The following is a 27,565-nucleotide window of genomic DNA, read 5'->3' on the forward strand; positions in this document are numbered from 1 at the left end:
ATAATGTACTAGACATATAATAGATGTAGCCTTTAAAGAATTTGGTAAACACAAACACAGGTGTTGTATATCAGGGATGTCCAACAGGTCGATCGTGATCTACTGGTTGATCTCGGGGTGTCCTTGGTTGATCGCAGGACCCTGATGTGCCCCCCCAAAAAAACCTAAACAACTTTGGCTCATCCTCCCCCCCCCAAAAAAAACAACTCAACAACTTTGGCTCATCCTCCCTGCAAAAAGCTCAAGAACTCTGGTCAATCCTCTCCAAATGAAGTTCAACAACTTTGATGAAGCTTCCCCCCAAAAAGCTCAACAATTCTGGTCAATCCAATGGGTAGATCACTGCCAGTTTTTTTTATAGTGACAGTAGATCACAGTCTCTTGGAAGTTGAACATGCCTGTTGTATATGATACCCAGAATAAAAGTTGCAAACACTTTGACTATTTGCCAGAGACATGGAAGTGATAGGAATACATTTGCTCACATATATTGGGATGGTAGGTATGTTAAGGATTATTGAAGAGTTATTTAACTATGTGATAAATATCTTATAGGATATGAAATTCAAGTCAATCCTCTAAGTATACTCTTGGGGATGTTTGAAAGAAAAAGTAAGAAGAGACCATACGGTGAGAGGGTCTTGTATCATATGCTAACAGCAGCTTGGATTTCGTTGTTGGAAGTAGGGAGAACCTCTCAACCTCCATCATTATATACTTAAAAGTACTGTTGAACCTAAATGATACTTGGAGATTCAAATATCCTCTTGAGAAACAATTCACGCATTATTCCAAACCACATCAATCGGCAGGGTGAAATGACGCAATATGGACAACAAAAGAATTATTAAGTAAAGTGAATCACATGGAAATTGGTCCTAGAACCTTATCTGATCATAACCCTGTAATAATTTGGTTCAAAGAAGAGGAAGAAAAAACAAAAAGCTGGTGACTCAATGAAGGATTGATGACAGATGATAATATAGTCCAGAAGGCAAAGCGAATTTTACTTGAATATTTTGAATTCAATCAGAATCAAGGAACAGATGAAAAAATAGTATGGGATGCGAGCAAAGCGGTGTTAAGAGGATTCTTTATCAAGCAGAATGCAATCCAAAAGAAAATAAAGGAAGAGAAAAAAATGGAAATTTTGGAGGAAATTTGGTTAAATGAAAAAAAAAAAACCTCTTCCAGAAACCAGATGATGAACAGATTAAACTAACCATTAAAACTTTACAGACTAAATTTTCCATGATAATAAATGAGGAAATAGAATGGAAAATAAAGTTGATGAGACATAGAAACTTTGAGTATGCAAACAAACTGGGTAAATTATTGGCCTGGCAGATAAAAAAGAAGCAAGATGACAGAATTATTAGTAAAATTAAAGTTGAGGAAGCTTGGATTCAAAACCCGAAAGAGATCAGGAAAGGTTTTGTCAACTTCTATTCAAAACTGTATAAAGAAGGCCCGGAGAAGAATGAAAAAATTAAGGAATTCTTAAAGACATGTAAATTACCAATAATTTCTAAGGAAAAATTAATAACTTTGAATTCCTCCATTATAGCGATAGAAGTACAGCATGCTATTCAAAGATGAAAATCAGGGAAGACACCAGGCCCTGACGGTCTTCCAGCTGTTTATTATAAAAAAAATTAGAAGATACTTTATCCCTACCCCTAAAAAATTTAATGAACAATATCCTTAAAACTGGGAAGCTACCGGACTCTTGGAAGGAGAGCTGTATCTCGGTCATCCATAAACAAGGAACAGAACCATCAAATATAGCTAACTATAGACCTATTGCTCTGCTAAACAATGACTATAAGATCTTTGCTGATATCATCATGTGCAGCATCAAGGAGTGCAGCAGCTGCAACCTTCATTTTAAGAACCTGCCCCTTTTCTCATCTGCACAAAGCCATGGTTGCGCTCAGCAGTATGTGTGAGCTGGGTCAATACTGGAAACTGACAAGATCAAGAGAAATTGTTACTCAACGTTTGTTAGTTATGATGTAAAAAGTAAGGGTAAACTAAAGTAGATTGCATCAAAAACTCAGACTGACTGCTCTAGTTCGGCTCAAGTTTTTTGCTTCTGTCATCTGCATTTGATATTTTTATGTAAATAAAAAAATTGTAAACTTACAAAGGAAGTATGGATGAATTTAAAAGAGGCAGTAAATTGTGCTGCATTTGCCATTTAACATCAATGTGCCTTTAATTTCTTGAGCCCCCATGTCTGGGGAAATAATCCTCCTTGGGAATCTAGTTTTTGTGGGCAAAATGGCAAATTGCCAGGAAGAGGCTTCTCTAGCATATTGTCATATTTGGAGTTGAACTAACTGTGATTCACACACTTGACATTTAGCATCTCGTTCCATTTGGCAGAGCAAAGATGCATCATTTAAAAAAGAAAGGCCAAACCAGTAGACGTTTAAAAAGTTCTACCTCAAATTTCTTAAAGTTTTTTTGTAATGCAGGGGGGAAATCATTGGTTCCTCTGGTCTAGTGCTTGATTACCTAATTCCTCACAAGGTGAGGGGAAGTGGGCATAGCTCAGCCTGGCAGGACAGCTTACTCTATGGTATTAACCCCTTCATGAATTAATTAGACTTAAGCATGCTGGTCCAACAAAGCTGGTTATCCCAAACATTCATGAAGAGTCTATGCTCAACACAGTGATGGCAACAATGGTGATGGAGGGGGCAGGTGGAGGAGGGTGTTTTTAGGAATTGCCACCGAGACTAGTTACAGTCCAAAACAGGGTCCAGCACAGTTAACCTCACTTACTTCAGTTGATATACACTGATTTAAGTCTTCTTGGATTGTTACCACTGTGTAAGGCCTGATGGAGCCTGGACATTGTTAACAGAAAGTACTACGATTGCTACGATGGAGAAAACGGCCACTGAAAAAAATTGTTGCAGACCCATGTTTCATCATTAAAGTACGTATCTTGAATTGCTCATATAGAGGAGACACCATATCTTGAAAGCACATTTAAAAGCACATGGCTTCACCCAAAGAATCCTAGGAACCATAGTTTGTTAAGGGTGCTGGGAATTGTAGCCCTTGAAGGGTAAGCTACAATTTGCAGGCTTCTTCATTGGAAGTTCTGTGCTTTAAAGGTATGGTGTGTATACAGCCCAAGCATTTGTAGCTTAAATGTGTGAATCAAAAGAAGAAGAATGAAACCTCTTAATGGGTAAGATTGTCAGAACAGCTGCAGCCTGCCCCCTATTTTTAAAGTGCAGGATGAACAAAATACACACAACATGAAGCACTTCTTCCATTTGTCCCAAGGAAAGACAAATACCCTTATTGTCAATCCACACCCAGACCAGGTCAGGGCTTGTGGTTTTGATCTGCTTTACTCATCAAGACAAATGCCCTACTATTTTATTTCCAGGAGGGTGAAGCTGTGTTCCCCCCCTGATCCACTCATGAGGAGCACACTTGAATAAGGCTAATGGGGATTTAGAAAGCAGGATAATCTCAAGAGGTTTTATTATTCTCCAAAAATGTTCAGCTCAGTTCTGTGTCTGCTAACGGAGGAATAAGCTTCGCTGACATAACACACCTTACTTTTGGATCAAGACATTTGGATTGTTTTATCAGTAGTCATTATGTTTATTTTGTTGGGTTACACATGTACAGAATGCAACTTGTAATGTTGCAGTGTAGCCACTAAACTGTTCCACATATCTTGAGACTTAGTGCCTAGTAATAATTGGAAGTTTATAAGGGCTGCCCTTAACATCGGGGACAGAAAACCTCTGCTTCTCCAGCTGCTTCTCCAGATGTTGTTGGACTATAGCAAACCTGGTCAATGGCCAGTGGTGACAGGAGCTGCAACCCAGCAGCATCTTGAGGTTTCAGGTACCCCACCCCTGCAGAACATCTCTCTGCCTCATTATATAACCTGGCAGATTGAATAATGGCCAGTCTCCAACAATGGTGTCCTACAATTCTGTGAAATAAAAGTGTGGCGAATGAGAAGCTGCTGGATGAGCAGCATGTGAGCGTCACCATAGAAGGGGTGTTTCTAGGACTAAGATGAATGGATGCTGCATGTTGTTTAAGTAATCATCTTACACACAAAAATTGTGGTTTTTGTATGTTATTATATTTTTGTTTTGTAATGTCATTACGAATTCATTATGTTATTGTTTTGCAATGTTATGAAACTGTTTTAGTAGTGTTTGAAATGTTGCAAGCCTCTTTCAGCACTGTTTGTGTGTGTGTGTGTGTGTGTGTGTGCGTGTGCGTGTGTGTGTAAACATTTCCATTCTCTTTTTCTGAAACAAAACAAAGAAAATGTATGAATGAGAATATGAAAGCATCTGAGCTGTCTATAGATCATATGTACTCCTTTAACAGCCATAAAGGTAAAGGTAAAGGTAAAGGGAGCCCTGACTATTAGGTCCAGTCGCAGACAACTCTGCGGTTCTGGTGCTCAACTTGCTTTACTGGCGGAGGGAGCCGGCGTACAGCTTCCGAGTCATGTGGCTAGCATGACTAAGCCGCTTCTGGCGAACCAGAGCAGCACACAGAAACACCATTTACCTTCCCACCTATCTATCTACTGCACTTTGTGCTTTCAAACTGCTAGGTTGGCAGGAGCAGGGACCAAGCAACGGGAGCTCACCCCGTCGCGGGGATTCGAACCGCCGACCTTCTGATCGGCAAGCCCTAGGCTCTGTGGTTTAACCCACAGCGCCACCTGCATCCATAGCTCCCCCCCCCCAAATAAACTTGGGAGCTGCAGTTTATTAAGGGTACTGAGAGTTGTTAGAAGAAAGCACACAGATATGAGCCAATTTGAGAGCTGGGGGGGGGGGACACCTTTCTCTGTAGGGGATGAATTTTAGATATAGTGGTGAGAAAGGATTTTGCAGTTTCTGTTTCTTCTTTCTTTAGTTTCTTGCTTTATTTTTTGTAGATTAGTTTTTGTTGTATCGTTAAAACTTCAATTAATTTTATTGTTTTTAGAAATGGAGAACCCTCACAGAGTGACAATCCCTAGCACCCTTAAACTATGGTTCCCAGGATTCTCTGGGGAAAGCTATGCCTTTTAAAGTGGTGAAAAATGCTTTAAATGTGTGATGTGGTTGTGACCTATGCCCGTTATTTCACAGCTGGAAGGCAGGCAAAACCTTATGCTTAATGTTTAATACAGAACTGTGCTTTCCTCTTGCATTCAATATTTTCGGTGAAATGCTTTCTATTCCCCATTTACCTTAAAGAAACCCCACAACTTGTTGTCTGTAAGGCAGAGACCAGCAGCACAAAGAAAGATAATTAAATTCTCTGCTTAATTTTCCAAAAAGGAAGTATCAAAAGAAAGTATTTTTCTTGCATTCCCCCCTCCCCTAAAAAACCCAAGCTTCTGTATTAGAACTGATGTAGCTAAACATGAGGGCGGGGGAGGTGGGAGGTTGTAAAGGCCTAACAAACACATTCATCTATTTATTTTGCAACATACAGTATTAAATTGTGTCAGTGAAGTGAAAAGTAATAGCATCCACCCACACCAGCCCTTCAGTGCTTAGTTATGGCTACTTTTATTGAGCTACCCAACAACAATAATAACCTTCTGCTGATATATTAAATGGTGCATCTAGAAATGGCCGGAGGGGACAGGCTGCAATTTCATGAAAATAATAAAGTCCTAACCAAATTTACCAATTATCTACCGTATCTTTCTGTTGGATGTGGAGACAAGGTCAATAATATACTTGAGGGTATGCCTTAAGTGTGCTTTATCTATTTTTGAGTGTACTTTATCTATTTTGAGTGCTCACTGGAAGGACAGATCCTGAAGCTGAGGCTCCAATACTTCTGGCCACCTCATAAGAAGAGAAGACTCCCTGGAAAAGACCATGATGTTGGGAAAGATTGAGGGCACTAGGAGAAGGCGACGACAGAGGACGAGATGGTTGGACAGTGTTCTCAAAGCTACAAACATGAGTTTGACCAAACTGCGGGAGGCAGTGCAAGACAGGAGTGCCTGGCGTGCTCTGGTCCATGGGGTCATGAAGAGTCAGACACGACTAAACGACAACATCTATTTTTACAAATACCATATACTTTATAAAGTCTTGTTTCTATTGTGCCTCTTCCTTTTTTTTTTTGCTGAGGTACCAATATCTGTTAAAAGAAATACAAAATCTTCCTTTGTGGAAAATATACTAACCTTAAGGGGTTGAAGGAGCCCATGGCTTCAAATGTTGCCGACAAGCAACCATTTTTCATGCACCCCTTAACTGCCATAGCAAGTTTCACCTAAAGCCATTTTTGAAGCAAATTTGGATGTTCTAACATGGACGAACCATCCAAGAAATTTTAAGAGAAACAAAATGAGTTTCGGAAATCATTTTGAAAAAAAGAGAAGAAATTTGGGGAGGCTGAAAACTTTCAAGATGGCTTGCAAAACACCCCATTGGTCATCTAACTCACAATTGCCAACAGAGCTCTCCAGGGTTTCATCCAACAGGATTTTCTTCCAGCCCTATCTGGAGTGCTGGGGATTGGATTTGAGATCTTGTGCTCTACTGCTAAGCTATAGCCCGTTAGTATTGGACTACTGCATCTGAAGAAAACTTACTGCATAAAGAGCACTTTATTTTTACTGTGCTTAAATTCTTTTTTTTTTTGTGGTAAGGAAGACTCAACTAAAAAAAATCACTCTTTAGAATTCTGCCAGTCAGCCAAAATCGGTAGTTTGACAAGTTAAGTGATGGAACTCGACCACAGATGAAATGGACTGGCCAGCAGGCAGCTTGCAGTGAACTACGTAACTGGGAAATAATGGGATGGCATCCAGAGAGATATAACCAATTAGATGAAATGTAATTACGATTTAATGAGGTATTCTTTCACATTTAAGAATCCATATTAGGTTTACAATGTGGTCACTTAGCAAAGCCAATGATCCTGTAATGCCCCCTTTGAGCATGATTGATGTCACATATCTGCTTCACAAAATGGTGGAAGTCGGGCTTTCATCTCTAGGATATTGCTTAGCATCTTAAAGATGATAAAGTCCCTGGAGTATAAAATGTGTCTATGTGAATATTTGGGCTGTCTATTCAGTTGTTTTTTATTTTAAAATCACAAAAGTCTAGGAACAGAACACTGTTAAGGGAGAAGCCTGTTGTAATTGACCCATTTTTGCGAAATCAAACTGAATACTGCTATAATCAGATTTAATTGTTGGAATCCATTAAATTATAAACCTTTACATCTGTCTGTACTGCATGAAGGATAGGGATAGCAACTCATCTTAGTGGCCTTCTTTTCCATCTATTTCTACATTGGCAGTGGCTTTCTCATCCTTATTATTTCAGCCAAGTCCATGGCACTGCAGATAATGCAATGTGTATGAACCTTCGAAGCGACTGAGTGCCTTCGAAAAACTGGGAAGCTGGAATGCACAAATGGTAACAGATGACCCACTGGGGAAACAATGGCATATGCTCATAAAGGAACATGCAACAACTAACCTTGGGGTTTCAGATTTCTGTGACACCAAAATTCGACGCACACACCTCTTGTCTTCCATTCGACACAATAGTTGTGGTACCTCCAAGACTCCATGCCCAGTGCAACCTAACCGATCGTGCCACCCTAAATCTGCCATTGAACTACCCATTCTGCTACATTTTGTTTCTGTGTTGCTGCATCAACCCACAAAACTATTTTACTCGTTGCCCACTATTTTGTGCAAATCAATACCTTAAAATATCATAGTGCATTGTGTGATTCAAGTATGAGAGGAAATATTCTTTCCTTCCTTCCTTCCTAGTCCACTACAGTAACCTCTCTGGCACACAATGGTAAAGTTCCCCGAAGGGTCAGTTCTTTGAACACATGTAAAATATTAGTTCATGAGTACATGTGTAGCGAAGCTGGTAACAGGAGAGGGTGATTTAAATCAGGAAAATGACACAGGAATGGGTTGAACCTCCTCTCCCAGTGTTACCAGCCTCATCTGAGCCACAGGACTATTTGGATATTTCTCAAAACAAACAAAAACATGCAGGAATGTCTGTTCAAAGGTACCACAATCTCACCAGCTAGACTGGTGACTGGGAGCGGCCGCCGAGACCACATAACACCGGGCTTGAAAGACCTACATTGGCTCCCAGTACGTTTCCGAGCACAATTCAAAGTGTTGGTGCTGACCTTTAAAGCCCTAAATGGCCTCGGTCCAGTATACCTGAAGGAGCGTCTCCACCTCCATCATTCTGCCCGGACACTGAGGTCCAGCACCAAGGGCCTTCTGGCATTTCCCTCGTTGCGAGAAGCCAAGTTGCAGGGAACTAGGCAGAGGGCCTTCTTGGTGGTGGCGCCTGTCCTGTGGAACGCCCTCCCAACAGATGTCAAAGAGGAAAACAACTACCAGACTTTTAGAAGAAACCTGAAGGCAGCCCTGTTTGGGGAGGCTTTTAATGTTTAATAGATTACTGTGTTTTATTTTCTGTTGGAAGCCACCCAGAGTGGTTGGGGAAACCCAGCCAGATGGGCGGGGTATAAATAATAAATTATTATTATTATTATTATTATTATTATTATTATTATTATTAGATGATCACTTTATATTTACATGTTTGCAACTTCTGTAAAACATGGTGTGATTTCCACGGTGCTGTAAGCTCTGAAGATTCTGTGGCTTCCATGGCCAACATACTTTCAGTAATCTATTTTGCAGTAATCTACCTTACTCAAAGTATAGGCAGCTCTAGGGATATCACCAGACAGGAGGACATAGACCATGTGAAATCTGGGGTGCTTTTAGGGGAGCAGGTGTATCAGGCTGCACCAGCCCGTTACCTGGCGGATATCCACTACGTGGAATACCGCAGACTATTTACTGCGGCCAGACTGAATGTCCTTGATTCGGCGGTTTTGAGGGGAAGATTTGGAGGAGTCCCATACGGTCAGAGAATGTGCCATTGTGCCTTGGGTGAGGTAGAATCCACAGAACACATTTTACTGAGTTGTCCCTTTTATTAATTTAATTAATTTAATTTAATTAAGGCAATATCTTATAACCCCATATTTATCTCAGTTTAGTTCCCGGCTAAGAGAACTAAGGAGGTTCAGTAGCACGGTCACACTTCATTTATGTATCCCTCTGATGCCTTCAGTTTTATATTTTTATATTTGTATTGAGAAATGTTTTTTCTTTCTGACTATCGGTCGAATAAAGTGTATTGCATTGCATTATAGGCAGCTCTAGCTCTTAATTTGTGTGCTTTGTTTTTGAGACTGATTGTAAAATGAAACAATATTAACAACAGGAAATTGCCATGAAATGGAAGTCCATGCTTTTGATAGGCCTGCGGCCACAAGAACATTTTGCAATTACAAAGTGCTACCAACAACAGAGCTAAATCTGTATTTCTGCATCTTAAAACGGCTGCTTCCCCTCCCCTCTAATCCCTAGTGTAAGAACTTGGGGAAACGCCCGTAGTAAGCTCAGTAGAGCAATATGAAGAGATGAAGCACGCTGCTTGACTTTTGGATCAAGGATTTCTATCCTGATTACTATGGAAAGGTCAGTCTTAATTTAAACCTCGGCAAACTGCACATGAGCCTTCTGTCAATGAACTGCATTTCATAGCAACCCCAAAATAATCTTATTTGCATAGCCAAGAGGATAGCTGATATATTTTAGGCGTTCCGAGGTCAAGTGTGCTCAGGTTGCAGACCGAAGCAGAAGCTTAACAGGCCACTTGTTCATAAAGGAATACTAACATTTACTAAGGCTGCCTGGCGTATCTTAAGAATTCTCTTTATTTCTACATGTTGAAGATATTAAAGAGGTCAGAACTTCAGGAAAAGCTAGACCAAAAAAAACTATTTTTTTTAAAAAAATAAAAATATCTTTTATTAAAGATTTCTTGAATTACAAAGGTCTGTGCAGTGTCACTCATATTTTAGCATGTATCATTTTTGCAAATCAGTTTCATTTATTAAGACACTAAGAAGAAAGAGGGAAAACGAGGTAGATAGGGGGTGGGAGGGTGGATGGGGGTGAGAGTAGGTGACGACGTTTCTGTTTTGCTTAATATATGTAGGGCTTGATGTCAGCTTTGTTTGTGTTGGTACTCCTTTATTCGCTTGTATTCTTTTGATGGTGAGAGAGATTTGGGTTGGCCAAGGGTGTAGTTGCTCATTTGCGATTGGCTAGGATGGTCTTTGTTTTCATGTGTGAGTGGGTATTTTGGGGTCAGGTTAGCCATACTGATTTGTATACTGGTGGTAAATTTTTGTCATTATCTTGTTGGGCTGCGTGTGTGATAAAGGGGAACCATACCGGGGTGAAGGCATCCTCTTCTATTTGTCCCCGCAGCTGAAGTACAGTAAAGGGTTTAATTTACTGAGCTAGATCAAGCTTGTTCCATCAAAATACATACAGTAGTTTAGGGAATACTAGCAAAGCATAAGTGTCCAAATACATTGTTTGGAGTTATACCTACAAGGATTTATAGTAGGGATGATGAGATCATGAAACTAAAACAAAAATCTGATGTGGGTGGGGAGTGCTGTAATAAGAGCTGAAGTTTTTTTATTTTAAGCCAATTCAATTTACTGCTCCTTTAAAAGCTTGGGCACAACTAAGCCAAAGTTAAGCAGTTCAAAAATGGATTTCAGCGGCAGAATTAAGCATGCACAGTGCCTGGATTGTGTCTTTTATCCTAATCAGAGTTTGATTTTATATATACACTTCCTATGTATTTATGCACATCCAAAACAATATGCAAGAGCCGACAAACAAGCAAATATAAACAAAAAAAGCAAAATGATAGACTTCAGTCTAAGGAATTGTAGCAGGTCTGCCAAATTCTACCAAGATTCTACAGAAACTCATTTATTGCAAGATCTCTCCACTCTTTGCCCAGTGTATCAGAATTGCATTATTTCCTACTGTGATTCATTAAACTGACGTATCGGTTCACTGCAATGAAGTTTTCGTATATCCTAGAAATCCTTTCCACATAACCAAACCTTAACCCTCTCCATCCCAGAGTAGAGTAAGAAAGAGATGGATGAAAAGGAAGCAGTAGCAGTAGCAGACAAGACAATTCTTCCCTGGGTTATGCTCCTCAGGTGGAAAGATAAATCATCTTGGACACTTCTTCACCCACTTTGCCTGCTCCCCAACCTCCAGTCTCCAGGTGCGAAGAAAACCCCCTGGAGTCTTTTCCAACAATGGAAAGAGTTACTGGAGGGTATAATAAAGTAAAAGGAGAATTGAATGCAGCAATGGAACAGCATAGATGCTTGGTTTTAAAATTAGATACCTAAAAAAACCAAAACATTTTTAGTAAGTTGCTGACAATTCACTAATTAAAGTTTTTATTTATCTTCAAGCATAATATCTAACACAACTGCGGAAATACACATAGGCTGCCAACATTTTTGCTCCTGGATTCCACACCTGTAAGCACCCTTAGGGCACAAGCACAGTCTTTCTAGAAGCCTGCTGATCACAATGAGCTTCCAAGTCATATGGAAGTCCATTTTCAACATCACAACACAGCTCAACCCACCTCTCTCAGGTATGGTTCATTTATAATCATCTTCTACACTCCGGTTTCAATATTTCAGGGAAACAAAAGTTCCAAATAAAGATCCAGGCTTGAAGATATTTACTAGTCTTTTCCCACATTTAATATGACTTCTCCTTTTGGGGTCAATACTCTCAATTTGAAACACAGGAAGTTGCTTTCTACAGAGCCGGACCAGTTGTCCACCTAGCCTGGTACTGTCTGCATCAGGAGTAATGGATACGATTCTCTTCCAATGTTGTTGGGACCACAAAGGCCATCACTCCTAAATATTATCAATGTTGGCTGGGGCTGAAGGGGGTTCAACAAAATCTGAAGGGTGCCACATTGGCCACACCTGGTTTGCACTGTTTCGCAGCAACTCTCCATTATTTCAGACAGGAGTCCAGCACTGTCTAGAGATGGCAGTGAGACCGTTTGCATGCAAATCATCTGCTTTGGGACTGAGCTATGGGCCTTCCAAGGGGAAAACAGTCTTGCATAGGATTTTGTGGCAGTTGTCCCCTACCCGTATCTCAAGCTTTGTCTGTTCCAATGTGGGTTGTTGTTGTTTTTTTACTTTGGAAGAGGAGTGGCCAATAAAGTAAGGCACATCCATGAACAAATATCAACTTTAAAGGACACTCCACTTTCCTCCTAGATGCTCCCTGAGAAAATTTATAGAAACACAGCTAATTCAAAATTAAGCTGGAGAGGGCTCAGCAATTGCAATCTCTATGTGAGGAAGCATTTGTGCCAAAGGCCACAGGCCAGACTTATGCTCAATAAGTCAATATGGAGAAGAGCTATACTTAGTAGGATTACACATGCGAAAAGGCGGGCTGTAACCAATTCTCTGAGCAAGAGACCTAGCATTTAGGAATCATGACAACCTATTTTGAAACAGCAGTTTTACCTCTCAATCATCACACAGCAAGTAATAGAAACCACAGCTGAGATCTCTCGGCTTTTAAATAGCTCATTGATTTTGGATTGAATCCATTCACAGCACTGTGCTTGAACCTCATTTTGTAATTAACTACAAACCGGGATGGATACTTTCAATCAAAGCCTGTGTGGCTTTCAGCATGTCATTGCAAATCAGCATTGCTAATCAAACCTTCCCCTGTGTATCCCAGACATTTTTCTGAAGTTGTTTGCACAAGCATAATTGGGATGAGGTTACCTGCCCCCTGTATAAACCTGTAAGATCACTTAGATCAGGCATCCCCAAACTTCGGCCCTCCAGATGTTTTGGACTACAATTCCCATCATCCCTGACCACTGATCCTGTTAGCTAGGGATCATGAGAGTTGTAGGCCAAAACACCTGGAGGGCCGCAGTTTGGGGATGCCTGACTTAGATTATCTGACAAAATTCTACTCATGGAACTGCACCCTACATAATATCATAGGATGGTGACCCCCAAAATGGGCATTTTCTGCTTTTGCTCCTTTATTATGGAATGCTCTCCTCCCTGCTATATGTAAAACAGCTTCAGGTGTATTGTAAAAACTTATTTTGTCCAGGCTTTCCTTGATTCATAAGAACAGACCCTGCTTATGCCTGAATCCCCTTGATGCTTTTCACGTGTAGTGCTAGTAAGTCAGGTGTCCCCCATCTTATATTTGTGCATCTGGTTCTTCCTGCCTAAGTGTAGTACCTTACATTTGTCCCCACTGAAATTCATTTTGTTAGTTTGGGCCCAGTTCTCCAACCTGTTAAGGTCATCTTGAATCATGATTCTGTCTTCTCTGGCATTAGCAATCCCTCCCAGTTTGGAGTCATTTGCAGTTCTGATGAACATCCCCTCAATTCCTTCATCCAAGTAGTTTATAAAAACATTGAACAACAATGGGCCCAGAACAGAACCCTTTGGCACCCCACTTGTCCATTTTCCCCAGGATGATGAGAAACCATTAATTTTCCTCCAAATAATTCTGGGAAGCATTTCTTAAGGGTGTTGAGCTTCGATAGGAGACCCCTATTTCCCTCACAGAACTACAATTCCCAGAGTTCCCTTTGAAAGGGGCTTGATTGTTAAACCACAGTCCTTTGAACATATGGCGTGAATGTGGCCAATGGAAAAACCACTTAACTAGACCATGCCTGGGGAAGCAGAAATAGTGTTGACAAAATTGGTTTTTAAACGAAGAAACATTCAGCAATTATAATGTTTGTAGCAAGGGACAGCTATTACTGTATATGCTGTGGGCTTACAATATCATTATGTAGCAATTCTGGTAGAAGGATATTGTGTGGGGTGGAATACAATGTGATCTACTGAAGCAGCAGCGGGGGATCTCTGGTTACTCCTACTTTTGCTTTTTTTATACAGTGGTACCTCGGGTTACAGACGCTTCAGGTTACAGACTCCGCTAACCCAGAAATAGTACCTCGGGTTAAGAACTTTGCTTCAGGATGAGAACAGAAATCGTGTGGCGGCGGGAGGCCCCATTAGCTAAAGTGGTACCTCAGGTTAAGAACAGTTTCAGGTTAAGAACGGACCTCTGGAACAAATTAAGTTCTTAACCAGAGGTCCCACTGTATATTGATTTATTTTCCTACCTGACAAGTCTGTTTATGCCGTGAACTACAACATCTCAGCCTTCTGAATAGATGGGTGCAGGTTTGCTGGCACTCATTTGAAGTCATGGCTGGCCAATGACAGACTTGGATACTGTCAGGAATCATTCACCAGTGGAATTCCTTCAATTGTTAGAATGAAGTGTGCATTCACACACAGACACACACTCCATTTGTTCCTCTTGATGCAATTTGGAGGACTGTGTGGAAGAATCAGAACAATATGAAGCACCAGCCAACAATTCATTTCCTTGCTTGTCAAGAGAAATGACAAGGATTCTGCGACAGGGCTACATCGCTCTTTACTCCCCCAAATAAGGAAGAAAAAGAATCCAGAATTATAAGTAGGGTCTGGCTTAGGCTTGCAAAAAGCTCAGAAATTCTTTCAGGCATTGTGTGTTTTCTACCACACCAGTTCAATCATCATCGCTAGGAAGCTTATAATTCCTCTGTCCTTTAAGAACAAATGAACCAGAAGAGAAATGCTCCAAATCAAATCAAAATCCAATTTGTCTCAAACAGTTGAGTTTAAAACAAACCATTTCCTCACATCCCCTAATACCTGCTAATTCACCGACTGAAGCCTGGGATAGGTTTCAAAGAACCATGTCCTGCCTATCCCTAGAGAAAACGGCAGCAGAATGAATAAATTACCAGTATTTGGATTCTCATTACCTTAAATTACCCTCAGCGTAAAATGACAGGAGTAGAGCCAGCTCTCTCTCTCTCTCTCTCTCTCTCTCTCTCTCTCTCTCTCTCTCTCTCTCTCTCTCATTTTGCACGCAGCACCTGTTACCAATTCATTCAAAGTGTTTGGAGGGGAGACTTCTCTTTAGTTTCTGTGAGTGGCAAAGCTTTATTGTCACACATAAACTCTTGACCATCTCTACCCATCGAAATTGTTTGTCTCCACATGTGTGCCATTTGAACCCATCAAGAATAAAAAGAAATTTACTTCATTCTTGGGAATTTCCCTCAGGAGGGAATGAAGACCGTGTTGCAGTCAGGTGCCACCCATGAGGCCGGTGCAGTGTCGCCCAATGCAGCCCTAACCCTAAACCTTGGAAGTCCGTTCGACTTCCAAAATTTTCGGAAACCAAAACGCGGCTTCTGATTGGCTGCAGGAAGCTCTTGCAGCCAATCAGAAGCCCCGTCGGACGTTCAGGTTCCAAAGAATGTTCGCAAACCGGAACACTCACTTCCGGGTTTGCGGCATTCAGGAGCCAAAACGTCCGAGTACCAAGGCGTTTGGGATCCAAGGTACAACTGTACAAGAAAAGCCACATTCATTCTACACAGCTAAGGTACAATTGCTCTTAAAGCAGCAAAAGGCTTTTTCAGCTGAAGAGGAGGGGTAAAGAGCAGTTCATAAATGCCCTGTGTCAAACAAGTAGTGGCAAACAAGTAGTAATAATAAGAATAAACCGCCACAAATTATTATAAGGAAAAGTCCTCCCCTTCATAAATCCTCCTATCCAAGGCAACCAGGCAAGTGAGTGGAAACTAGAGAGGACTCCCAAATTGAATAAATGAAATAGCGTCCCTTAAGCAAAAAGGAATCCAGGTTCATCTTTCGACTTGAGTTCTGCCAATATAAACATGCATCTCTGGCATTGTGAAGTGGTGCCACTTTTAGGAGCAGGACTTCCCACTTAAAATCTATGTTTCCCATTAAAGACTTCAAAGAAACTTGGAATCGGAGTTTTCTTTTCTTTTTTTACACAGCACCACTTGTCACATTTCAGATCTTCCCTTGACAATGCAGATGAGAAGCATTGGAATTTAGGACAAATTTCACCATGCTTTCCTGCTGCTGTTCCCACCCCACCCCCCTCCTTTGTGACTTGGTGACTGCAAGGGAAGAAGGGGAGGGAAACTGGGAGCAGAGAAGGATGGAGGGCTGGCAATGAGCCATCGCATGCTGAGCTGAAAGCTCACAGGATGGTTTTGCTCACCTTGCAAAGACTTGGAATTTCTGAACTGGGGAAATACTGTCCTTTATTATTATTATTATTATTATTATTATTATTATTATTATTATTAAGAAAAAAACCTGCAAGATAGGCTGCCATTGGTAGTAATATACAACTGCTGGTTTGAAGATATTGATAATGAACCCAAATAGACGGGAATAATGTTGAGGCTGGCATAAGTCCTCTTCTCTGCATCAAGAGGTATACATCAGCAAGCAGCGTCCCCCTTCACTGTTAAAGGCAGTTGACACAGCAACTAGTAAAAGCAAGTCAAAACTAAAAGTATTTTTAGAATGCAACTGATTTATTAAGTGTGTGCCCCAGCAATGGTTTGCTAATATTGCAAATCTTTTTATTAAAACAGAGAATTCGGCAGCAGCACTAAGCCTAACCACATGTATGAAATGGGCAGGATGCCAAGAACAACAATATCTATGCGCAGATGTGATGAATTTAATGTAGCCTTATATACTAATCATTATATGCGAATCTGGCAGCTGTTAAAATTATCCCATTTCAGCCCTAATGGCAAGACTATTGAAATAACCCCCAAAATATAGCTTAAAAACTAAGTCCTTATAGGTGAAAGTATTAAAAAAGGTGTTTGTAAGTCCGCGTTTTTCTAAGAAAAGTATTATGTCAAACTATTTTAATAGAGGTCGGGCTGGCAATTGCACTTTCCTTTAAGGTTTTTAAGCTGGTACCCAAGTCTTTCAATTAACACTCTTACAGCACAGTCCTTAGAGCACTACCTTTCATTCATTTCAGCAGGACAGAAGAGTATTGCAAGAATCAACTTATTGGTCCACCACGATTAATTACACAGGACTGAGCCATCCCACAGAGAGGAGGAGATCCATTTCTTTGTTTATTTAAAATGGAATTCTCAAGATGCTGAGCACAGAGCTCATATTGGATTCAAAAGCAGCAGCCAAATTAAGCCAAGGTTATGCACCAGTGAAAATCCCAATGTCAAATTAATGCTTGCCTTCAGAATTCCGTAATCTTGGGCAATGTTTCAGCTTTATTTTTGGATGCACACCGTGCAGGCTTAGCTATCTTACACAAGGCAGATTGTTCTGACCATTTAACCCATTGAGAGATTTCATTATTTGGCTCTTTAGCCAGCTCATTTAATCCCCTTGCGCTTGGGCTGCAAACACACAATTCATTTAAAGCACAAAGGATCCTGGGAACTGAAGCTCACCCTTAAGAAACTACAGTTCCTGTGTTCTTTTGGGAGAAGTCACATGCTTTAAATGTATGGTGTGTACATAGCCCAAGGAAGTTAATAACAACATAATAATAATAAACCTTTATTGTCACTACACCACCTGTGTGCAGAGAAATTAAATGAGCCCCCCCCCCCCGGTACTCAGTCTTGTTCGCACTCTGTGTGCTTGTCGGAAGTCAATTGCACCACTATTTTTTTTCCATTCAGCAGCCCAACAGCCCACTGATAAAAACTGTTCTTTAATCTGCGGCTGACTATACTTCTGTATCTCCTGCCCGAAGGTAGGAGATTAAGAAGGTGCTGGCCGGGGTGTGAGTCATCCCTGAGAATTTTCCTTGCTCTCCTGAGGCAGCGGTCTCCTGCGATGTCATCAGGGGACAGCCCATGATATCATGTGCTGTATCCACCACCCTCTATAGGGACTTCCTGTCTGTGGCTGTCAAACCAGCTGTCAAACCACACTGTAATACAGCATGAAAGGACACTTTCTATTGTTGACTGGTAGAAAGAGATCATCAATTTTTGTTTGACATTGTTCTTACGCAAGACCCTGAGGAAATGGAGTCTCTGTTGGGTCTTGCTAACCACCTGGGTTGTATTGATTTTCCAAGTGAGGTCTTCACTAAGGAGAACTCCCAGGAATTTAAAGGAAGAGACTCTCTCCACACAGACCCCCCCAATATACAATGGGGCTAGTTCCCCTCTCTTCCTCTGAAAGTCCAACACCATCTTCTTTTTCTTACTGATATTTATTTATTTCTAAATAATTTTTATTACATTTTCCAATTAAACAACATCAAATCACATTGAAATTATTCCCATTTACACTTTATCCAAATTAATTATACAATTCTAATTAAAAGAAACATTCCAATTATGCCTAATTATATTGAATGTTTCCGACTCCCCATGCCTCAGATTCCAGAGCTTCCTGCTAATCACTACTGCCATTTGCTTTTAATAATTTCTCCATTGTTATTCAGCCTCTGGTGTAAACCTTCACATATTGTCCCAAAATAATGCAGTCCTTTCGTACAGTCTTTGTTGACATCCTTCAATCTTCTCCAAGCCTCTGAGTTGTGTTGCCAGCCAGGTTTTACCAAAAATGTTTTCTATCACTGCGTGGAGTTGTGTCTTTAGTCTCCCTCTGGTCGCTGATCTTCCAAATCCAACAAAGCACACAAATTACAGATCATGTCCAAATTTCTACTCCATAGCTCCTCCGAAGACAGATTTACAGCTTTTCCAGAGAGGAGTTAGCCTGGTCAAATCTTATCACTCTTCTAAAAACAAACAGTGGCTTCTTCCTCGCCTCTAGCTGCTCTTCTTACTGATATTTAGGTGCAAGTTGTTCTCTAGGCACCATGTCGAGACTTTTTGAACCTCCTCCCTATACGCTGATTCATCTCCACCTGTAATTAGACCTATTATGGTGGTATCATCTGCAAATTTAAGAATTACAGTGGATGGAGCAGATGAAATATAGCCATATGTATACAACGAGTACAGGTAGGGACTCAGCACATATCCCTGTGGGGTGCCAGGGCTGAGCTTCAGATAGATAGATGTAACAGGCTTAATCCTCACTACAGTATTTGTGTGTGATGCATCGAGGACACAAAACACAAGTTGCCAAGAGCACACAGTTCACCACTAAAGGAACTGTCACTTTCCAAATCTTTAAAAAATAAATCAAGAAGCTGCCTCTGTCCAAAGATATTCTGGCCTGGGCTTTGTTGGACTGACATCAAATGGGTGGGAAGTATCCACTGAAGCTATATTATTGCCCTTGGCATCCAGTGGTTGTGTCTTCCTGTTGCAGATCTCTTGTTGCAGATCTCTTGCCACCATACCTGCCAAGTTGCTGTGAGAGAAATAAGGGACCGGGCCAGAAATAGCAGACCAGAAGTAGCGCTGCCGCCATTTTGGAACTGGGCAGAGCATGCTCAGAAGTGACTTTTGATGCTGCTTTGCCCAGTTCCAAAATGGCCGCCGCGCCAGAAGTCACACTGCAGCCATTTTGGAACTGGGCAGAGCAGCATCAAAAGTCCCTTCTGAGCATGCTCTGCCCACTTCCAAAATGGCCACCACGCCAGAATAAACCAGGGGGGGGGAATCCGTTTTTTCAGCTAGGAACAGCTGGAAAAACGGGGATTTCCCGGGGGAAACGGGAGACTTGGCAGCTATGCTTGCCACTCTGACTTGACCAGATCAGACCAGGCTTGCCTGGTGGACAACAGGGCTTTGTTGGGGCTTGTATTTAAATTCAAAGTCATGCTTTTTAAGATGGTCTTTGGGGTACTATGATTATTTGCGGTTTTAGGGCAGGGTTAGAGAACCACTACCCACAGGCCAAATTCTGCCTGCCAGGCCTCTCTACTCAGCACACAAGGCCATTTCCCCTAAACCACAAAATCATATGTGGCATCAGGTATGGGGCAGACACTGAGCTCCTGGCTGTATTTTAGGAAACGGTGACTTTTAATTCTTGAATGGTGCGCTGGGTGGGACAGAAAATCTCTATATAATAAAAATAAATAAATCTTTATGTAGTATGGCTTAAAATCTACCAGGCTGCATTTTTAAAAGTGATATATTATCCAACTGAAGACCATAAAACAGCACTGAACAAATTTGGCAGGTTTTGTTTTGTTTTTTAAAAAGTGCTGCAATAGAACATTTTAATGAGAATATTTGTATCTATAGAATGTTAGAAGCCAAAAAGAAGAGAAAGAAATCAAAGAGTGACTCAGTTGTTGCTGAAAATATTGCATATTGTTCAGATTTTGAATTGACTAATTTGATATTCAGCCCATTCTTCAATGGTTCCAAGCAGCAGAAGTCTAATGAAAAAAGTGAATGAGGCTTATGTCCTCCGACCAGTCTGAGGCACGCAGCCTTTAATGTTTCATAATGATACCATGCAACAATAAACCAAACTCAATGCAGGGAAAACTATTTCAGGATTTTAAAAAACCAAAAGGCGCCCCTGCTTGAGCAACAGAATGTTTATACAGTGTCATCTGAAGAAAAGATTTAGAGAGCCTTTTGAAACCTCACACAAACCAAAATGAACAAATGAGCCTTTGAGGCTTTTCAGAAGCCAAAGCTGAAAATTCTGGCATGTTCTCACCTAAGGTGGACAAAGCAAGTTTATAACCACTCACAATACAATAATTTAGGTAGCCATTTCTGGAAAACGCTTGTAAATCCAAGCTACTTTGAAATGTCTAATGACTGATTCCACTCAGTCAAGCAATAAAGCGGCTTGGCTGACCTCAGGGTCTGACAGGTTAATCTATTCTGACCTTTGCTTTATTCTATAATGATGCTGAAAGATCACTTGAATAACTCGCTGTCATTCAACAATGGCTCCATATTTCCCCTTCGGCACAGCAGAGGGCTCAAATGTGACTTGGTGCCAGATTTTCAAAACTGTGTGGGATACTAAGGCCTTTTCCTTCAAGGCTGTGAAATAGAACAAATTGCTCCCCCACCCTTTCTCCTGTCACAGTATCCAACAGCAAAAGCACATTTCTGCCATCCAAATAGAAATTCTATTATAAAACATACTATTAACGCTGGAGAAAAAGCAGGACAGAGGGAGCTGTTGCCTCAGTCATGTCCGTCTTGCCTTACATAGCTTCACACCGGCATTTCTTAATTTCCAACATTGGTAAGGAAATATTAGAACACATATTTGCGCAAATCAGGCCAGGGGGTGGGGGTGAACAATGCTGCACTATTAGAAAACAATGCTGCACTATTAGAAAAAGAGGTGTACAAATCCAATTATTTTTTAAAAAAATGGCTAAAATGCACAAATATATATATATATATAACCATCATTAAAAACCAAGATAACACCAACAAAACATTTTAAAACAAAATACTTAAAATTATATCATGTGTCTTGATGAAACAGACATTATTTTAGCTCACCAGGTACCCAAAACCGTAAAGTGAAGGTGTGTGCCTAATGTCAATAGGCAATGAGGTACTGCATTAAAAGGAACGGCTCCTTGAAAATGGTTCTCTAAGATCCTGCTTCCTACGTCTCCTGTTTTGGGCAGACTGGTGCAGCTCATATCTGGATGCACTTCTGTCCAAAAATCAACAGTCTGGCATGTGTCATAATACCAGCGCGTGCCATAAAACGGTTTGGTTTAGTGAAGTTAACTGAAGCAGTTGAAAAATCTTGGAACTACACCTGAAAAAAGTTTCCATAACTGCCAGGTAAACTGAATGTGAATGAAGTTCCAGTCACCACCCTTATATTCACCACAACTTTCCTCTACCACCTTCTCTTTCTGTAAGGTATACTGCCCTGAGCCAGGGTACTGGTACGTAGATATTTCTAAACTCCCATTGGTTCTGCTGCCACTACAGATACTATGTACCTGAATATCTTCCCAACTCAATTAAAGCCAGCCAGGAGGCATGTGCGCATGGTATAACATTATATTATATTAATTATTATATTACCAGTATATTACAATATATAGAATAATATGAGGTTTTATGGTGGTACCTTGGTTCTCAAACACCAAAACCCTGGAAGTAAGTTTTCGATGCGGCTGTCGACTATTGTTTCTGGGGCGTCTGCAGCAATCAGAAGCTGCGCCTTGGTTTTCAAACATTTCACAAGTCAAACGGAATGGATTAAGTTTGGTGGGTTTTTTTGCTATTTATTCTGCATTTTTGTTTTTGAGGCTTTTTTGATTAATTTGTTTTTGTGACTGTGTGGAACCCGGTTCAGCTACTGATTGATGGATAGTGTGACTGCGGAAATGGATAAAAGCCCCCCATCCAAACAATGACTATCATCAGTGTAAGAAAAAACAAACTAATTTTAATTTTTATCATCTACAATACTGTCTTATTTACTTTATACTACAGTACATTGATTATTGCTTTCATTTTATGGATCAATGGTCTCATTAGATAGTAAAATCCATGTTAAATTGCTCTTTTAGGGTTTGTTTTTAAAAGTCTGGAACAGATTAATCCGTTTCGCATTACTTTCTATGGGAAAGTGCGCCTTGGTTTTGGAATGCTTTGGTTTTGGAACGGACTTCTGGAACAGATTAAGTTTGAGAACCAAGGTACCACTGTATTATCAGTCAGAGTACAGAAACATATGGCTTTAGTTTTGACTAATAACAATGCTGACCCTACTCTATCCAACTAACACACTCTTTCCCCAACCCCAATGGCTCATAACTCTCAACTGACCCTCTCAACTGTCTCCCACCAGTATTCAAACTCCTTTTCAAAATTTTACCCAATCACCACTCATGTCTAACATCCCAAGCACACACACCTCTCCTCCCAACCACTTGCCCCAATTCACATACCGTGGTACCTTGGTTTTTGAACATAATCCATTCTGGAAGTCCGTTCGACTTCCAAAACATTCAAAAACCAAGGCACGGCTTCCAATTGGCTGCAGGAGCTTCCTGCACTTAAGTGGAAGCCGCGTCGGACATTCGGTTTCTGAAAAACGTTCAAAAACCGGAACACACACTTCCGGTTTTTGGCATTCGGGAGCCAAAACGTACGAGTACCAAGGCGTTCAAGAACCAAGCTACAACTGTATTATACTTACCTACATTTAACCTATATTACTCTAATGTTATTACATATACACAGCATCACAGTATTGCTTTCATACCCTAATTGTAAGCTTCCTAGTAACATGTGGCTGGCCGTGGCTGGAACTTGGCTGCCTGACTAGATGGTCCATCGGCCGAGGCAGCAGGCATGTTCTTATGCATTTATTGGCACAGGGAAGAAGTTGCTTCACAGTTTTCTTAATATTCCTACCTTGAAAAGCTGTGATGTGACCGACAATCATATATTTCAGTTCAAAATTTAGAGTCTGGATGTTCTCCATCCTTTCTCTCCGAACTGCTGCTTGATAGCTTTCTTCCATCTTTCTAGTGCAACATGTTTGCACTTTGTGTTGGCAGATCTGCAAGTTGGAATCTGTTGCAAGAAAAGAATAAATTAAAAACAAACACCCTCAGTGAGAGCATCAACAAACAGCGCCAAAGATATTTCTAACAAGCAAAGTGATGCAGCTCGTAAGGAGTAAAATGTCCAGCCTTTCTGTACACTTCAAGGGCTCAGCGTCTGACTGCATTATGACTGCGTCAGCTAAATTAAGGAAACACCATAATATCCAGGATTACATGTACTGCAGCCTCAGTTCAAAAAGGAGCCTAATTCAGGCACATCATTTGTGGGTGCATCCCTATAACCTGTTGATCGAGCATCCATCCTGATTTGCTTGCAGTAAGATTAGATTACTTTGGCAGTTTAATGAGCTTTCATTGTGCTTTGCTTAGAGGTGAGGAGGTTTGATGATGCTCTATCAAGGAAGTGTTATTCCATACCTTGTTGGGATGCTACTGAAAATAGCAAGCATCCTGAAGTGCCCTGTGTGTCCTCTTTACTATCAAGGGAAAAGCAACAGCCCTTTAAGCTGTGTATTCAATTGGTCTGCAACATGTATTGTGTGTGTGCATGTGAGTTGTACACACATTTCAGACCTGGCGAAGTCAGCCTCTGTTGACTTTAGTATGCATTGAAGTTAACCCAATTCCCATGGCTTTTGGGACGCCTTTGAAGATACAGGAGTTGTGAACTGGCCTACAGAAGGGGTGAAGGGACAGAATGAGCCACCTGCCCCTTAGTACAGCAGCACAATAATCTCCACACAGCCAAAATGTGTAACAGTAAAGTCAGCGACTGCCACTTTTGCAGAAACACCAGAGGCTGCATCTGCATGTTTGAGAAGAACGGGGTCAGCTCGCTAGTTTCACCTGAATACTTAGCATCACATCTTACAAATATGTATACCTGGGAACTGTTCAGTCTGTTCGTTCTTCTTCAAAATAGAAGCCTAGGAAGAAATCCTACCAACAATTGCCACAGTTTAGAGCCTAGTTCTTTTTCTGTGCAGTGGTACCAACTTGAATAAAATGTAAGCCCCACTCTACATAATTGATTACAAGACACGATGCACACACACCATTTGAATGGCAATGCCCATGAAGTTGGGGGGGGGGCTCAAATTACTTTACTGGGGGGCCAAAGGGACCTCAGCACCTAGGAGTTGGATCTATGCTACTTCTTTGATAAGTGAAGTTACTAGCCTGACAATACAGGCCTATTTCTGCCACAGGATCTTAAATCCATATCCACATATTAGCAGAGTTAATGAAATATATTTTTATTTTCCTGCTTCAGAAATCACTGTATGTCCCAGGTTAAAAGCTTGCATTCGAACCGCCTGTCTATGCCCATTCTATAATTTTGGCTTGGGATTTCTGCAGGTGTTATTACCTACAAATCATACACTGGGTTTGATGAAAATATTTATCTTCGGGAAAATGATTAATCTTCACAGCAAAACAGAAGAAACAGCCACAGAGACCTTAGCAGCCATTGGTGGCCAAGATTCTTTGCCCCATTGGTTTTCTGAACAAACACACAGACGGTTGAAGAGAATGTCTGCAGATTCAGGGCCAAAAAGGCTGCAAAGATGGTTCCTAAACAGAAACAGCACAAATCCTCCGAATGCCAAAAGAACACCATGCAGAACACAAAGTATTTAAAGCAAAACATAAAGCAAGTCGCAGTCTCACTAGGAAGCCTTTATGTTGGTATGAGCATCATACTGTGAGCTCAGAAATTCCATTTTTTTCAATACTAGCTTTGGGGTGGAATCTTTAATTACCAAAAAAGAAACCCACACCACCCTAATCTAAGTTTTGGTACTCAACTTTGGCTGCTGAGAATAGTTAATGCAGCTTCGTACAGTCCCAAAATCTTAAATAACTCTAAAGAGAGCATTAAAAAAAATCACGCTAGCTGATCTTAATGCAAAGCATACCCCCATCAAATAGGCATTTTTTGGGGGGGGGGGGAGTAAGAGCTCAAACAGTGTGGCAACTTAATGGCACACTGCACTGCAGCACCAGAGGAATGCATGCCAGATTTCCGAGGGTGCATCTGCACGCCAGCTTCCCAGGCTGATGGGTCAGTGCCATTTAATGACCCACCTTCTTGCAGATGCCGCCTTTATGGGGCCCAAGGAAACTATCCAAACAGCGGTCCTGCTAACCTGAAGAAGAAATTTGACAATGGTAGTCTTCCCTCAGACAGACACTCATTTCATGAGGCAACAGATTCCACACAGAATCTCAAAACACACAACGATGCTGAAGTCAGATAACCAAAGTCAGCCACAGCTGGGCTGCAAAGCCACTCAATATGGAACTTGTTTGAAGGGGGGGGGACCAACTTAATGCATGCAGTATTTTTTTTAATACACTTTTATTGGAAATACCACTGAAAAATGATATTACAATCTTCGAGTCACACCACATAAAAAATCATAGTGGAACTTCAGAGTTATAAATAATTCTATTCCCCAATAGTCGCAGATCAGACAGACAACAAGAACTCCCCAGGAAATCAAGTTAAAGTTTACTGGATAATTATAAGCACACATGGCGGAGTCTTAGGCCCTGTAACAGAAAAAGAACCAAGGTCTTGTGGCCCTTTCAAGGAGGAAGAACACAGGAAAGTATGTAAATGAAACCAAAATCATTTAAGCGGTGCTTTTTTTTCCTACAAAAAATGTTTAGAGGCACTGTCATTTTCCTACTCATATTGAAATACTGCCCCCTCAATGAGGCCAAACTTAGATTCACAAAATTTTGGGGGGTATGTGTACCCCTGCGTACCCCCAGAAAAAAGCACTCCATTTAAGCCAGTGCAGTATTCTCTGTGCTGACTGGGTGCAGCTCTCTATGGTTTCAGTCAAGATCCTTTATCAGCTCTTCCTGGGCATGGCGGGGGGGGGGGGTAATGGTAAGCAATGGTGACTTCCCTCCTTCCCAACTGGGACTTACTGTATCCAGGACCTACGGTAGGAGCACAGCTGCCAAGTCTCCTGTTTTTCGTGGGAAACCCCCGAATTTTAATCCGTTTCCCGCTGTTATAGAAAAAAATCCCAGAAATCCCCCGGATTTCCTACCTGCCAGGGAGGCTCCATTTCGGGTGCCGCTCTGCTCATGTCTGGACACCAGAAATCAGGCAGCACCGGCACCGGAGGTTGCTTCTACGCATGTCCGGACATGCGTAGAAGCGACTTCCGGTGCCGCTCTGCCCATGTCTGGGCACCGGAAATCGGGCAGCGCCGGCACCGGAAGTTGCTTCTACGCATGTCCGGACATGCGTAGAAGCAACTTCCGGTGCCGCGCCGCTGTCGATCCCGCATTTTTCAGCAGGAGACTGGGCAGCTATGGGTAGGAGAAGCAGCAGGAAGGGGAACCATGGAGCAAAAGAACCATTCCAGCAGTTCAGGCATGGCGTGGGGAGGCTGCCACTACGACTGCACACTCAGAACAATGTTGGGCCTCCTTCAATAACTCCCTCCTCTCAGATGCAATGGCACTTAAGATTTTCAGCCCCGGTAGGGCGGAAAACAGGAGCTAGCAGAGAAGAATGTGAAGCGTTTCTTAAACAAGAAAAATATATCTGGGTATTCTGTGGCATTTCCTATAAGTGTTTAGGATATTCTAATGGATAGTAAACTGAACATGAGTCAACAATATGACGTCATGGCCCAAGGCCAAGTTTCGGCTGTAACCACAGTTAACATTACAGTACATAAGTAAGACTTTGAAAGATCACTCAGTGCTACTGGTGTGCATTTATTTTCATTTCCAATTTGCATCCTTCTCGAACTCCGATAGAAAGGATTCAGTTGGAAAGTTACGGAGATGCTAAACGTTTGACAGCAAATCACACGGAGAAAGAATTTAGGAAGTGGATATGTTTGGTATGCCCTGAGGAGGACCTTAAGGTCCATAAATAACAACACTTTCATGGTCCCGAGCCTCAGGGAGGTTAGATTGGTCTCAACTAGGGCTAGGGCTAGGGCCAGGGCCTTTTCAGCACTGGGCCCAACTTGGTGGAACGCTCTGTCACAGGAGAACAGGGCCCTGCGGGATTTGACATCTTTCCACAGGGCCTGCAAGATGGAGCTGTTCCTACTGGCCTTCGGCTTAGACTCACTCTGACCCTTTATATGGGATTTGGCATATACATTTTCCCTTGGCTTTTTTGCTGGCCCATGTAGGACCAGCATGGATAGCTGGCTCAGGTGAATCTCTGATGTTTCCTCCCTTTATGGTCTT

General features: G+C 41.4%; 1 protein-coding gene across 2 annotated transcripts in view; it reads right to left on the minus strand.

Moving 5' to 3' along the window:
- Positions 1-27,565, minus strand: part of LOC118093423 (glypican-5) — a 385,759-nt gene that overhangs the window by 327,526 nt on the left and 30,668 nt on the right. For both annotated transcript variants that reach the window (XM_035132483.3, XM_035132482.3), the window contains exon 2: positions 23,178-23,339. In XM_035132483.3, the coding sequence (XP_034988374.2) occupies positions 23,178-23,339 (162 nt within the window). The remainder of the gene's footprint in view (positions 1-23,177; positions 23,340-27,565) is intronic.

Source organism: Zootoca vivipara, chromosome 5 (assembly GCF_965207765.1).
Source record: "Zootoca vivipara chromosome 5, rZooViv2.hap1.1, whole genome shotgun sequence".
Lineage (NCBI taxonomy): Eukaryota > Metazoa > Chordata > Lepidosauria > Squamata > Lacertidae > Zootoca > Zootoca vivipara.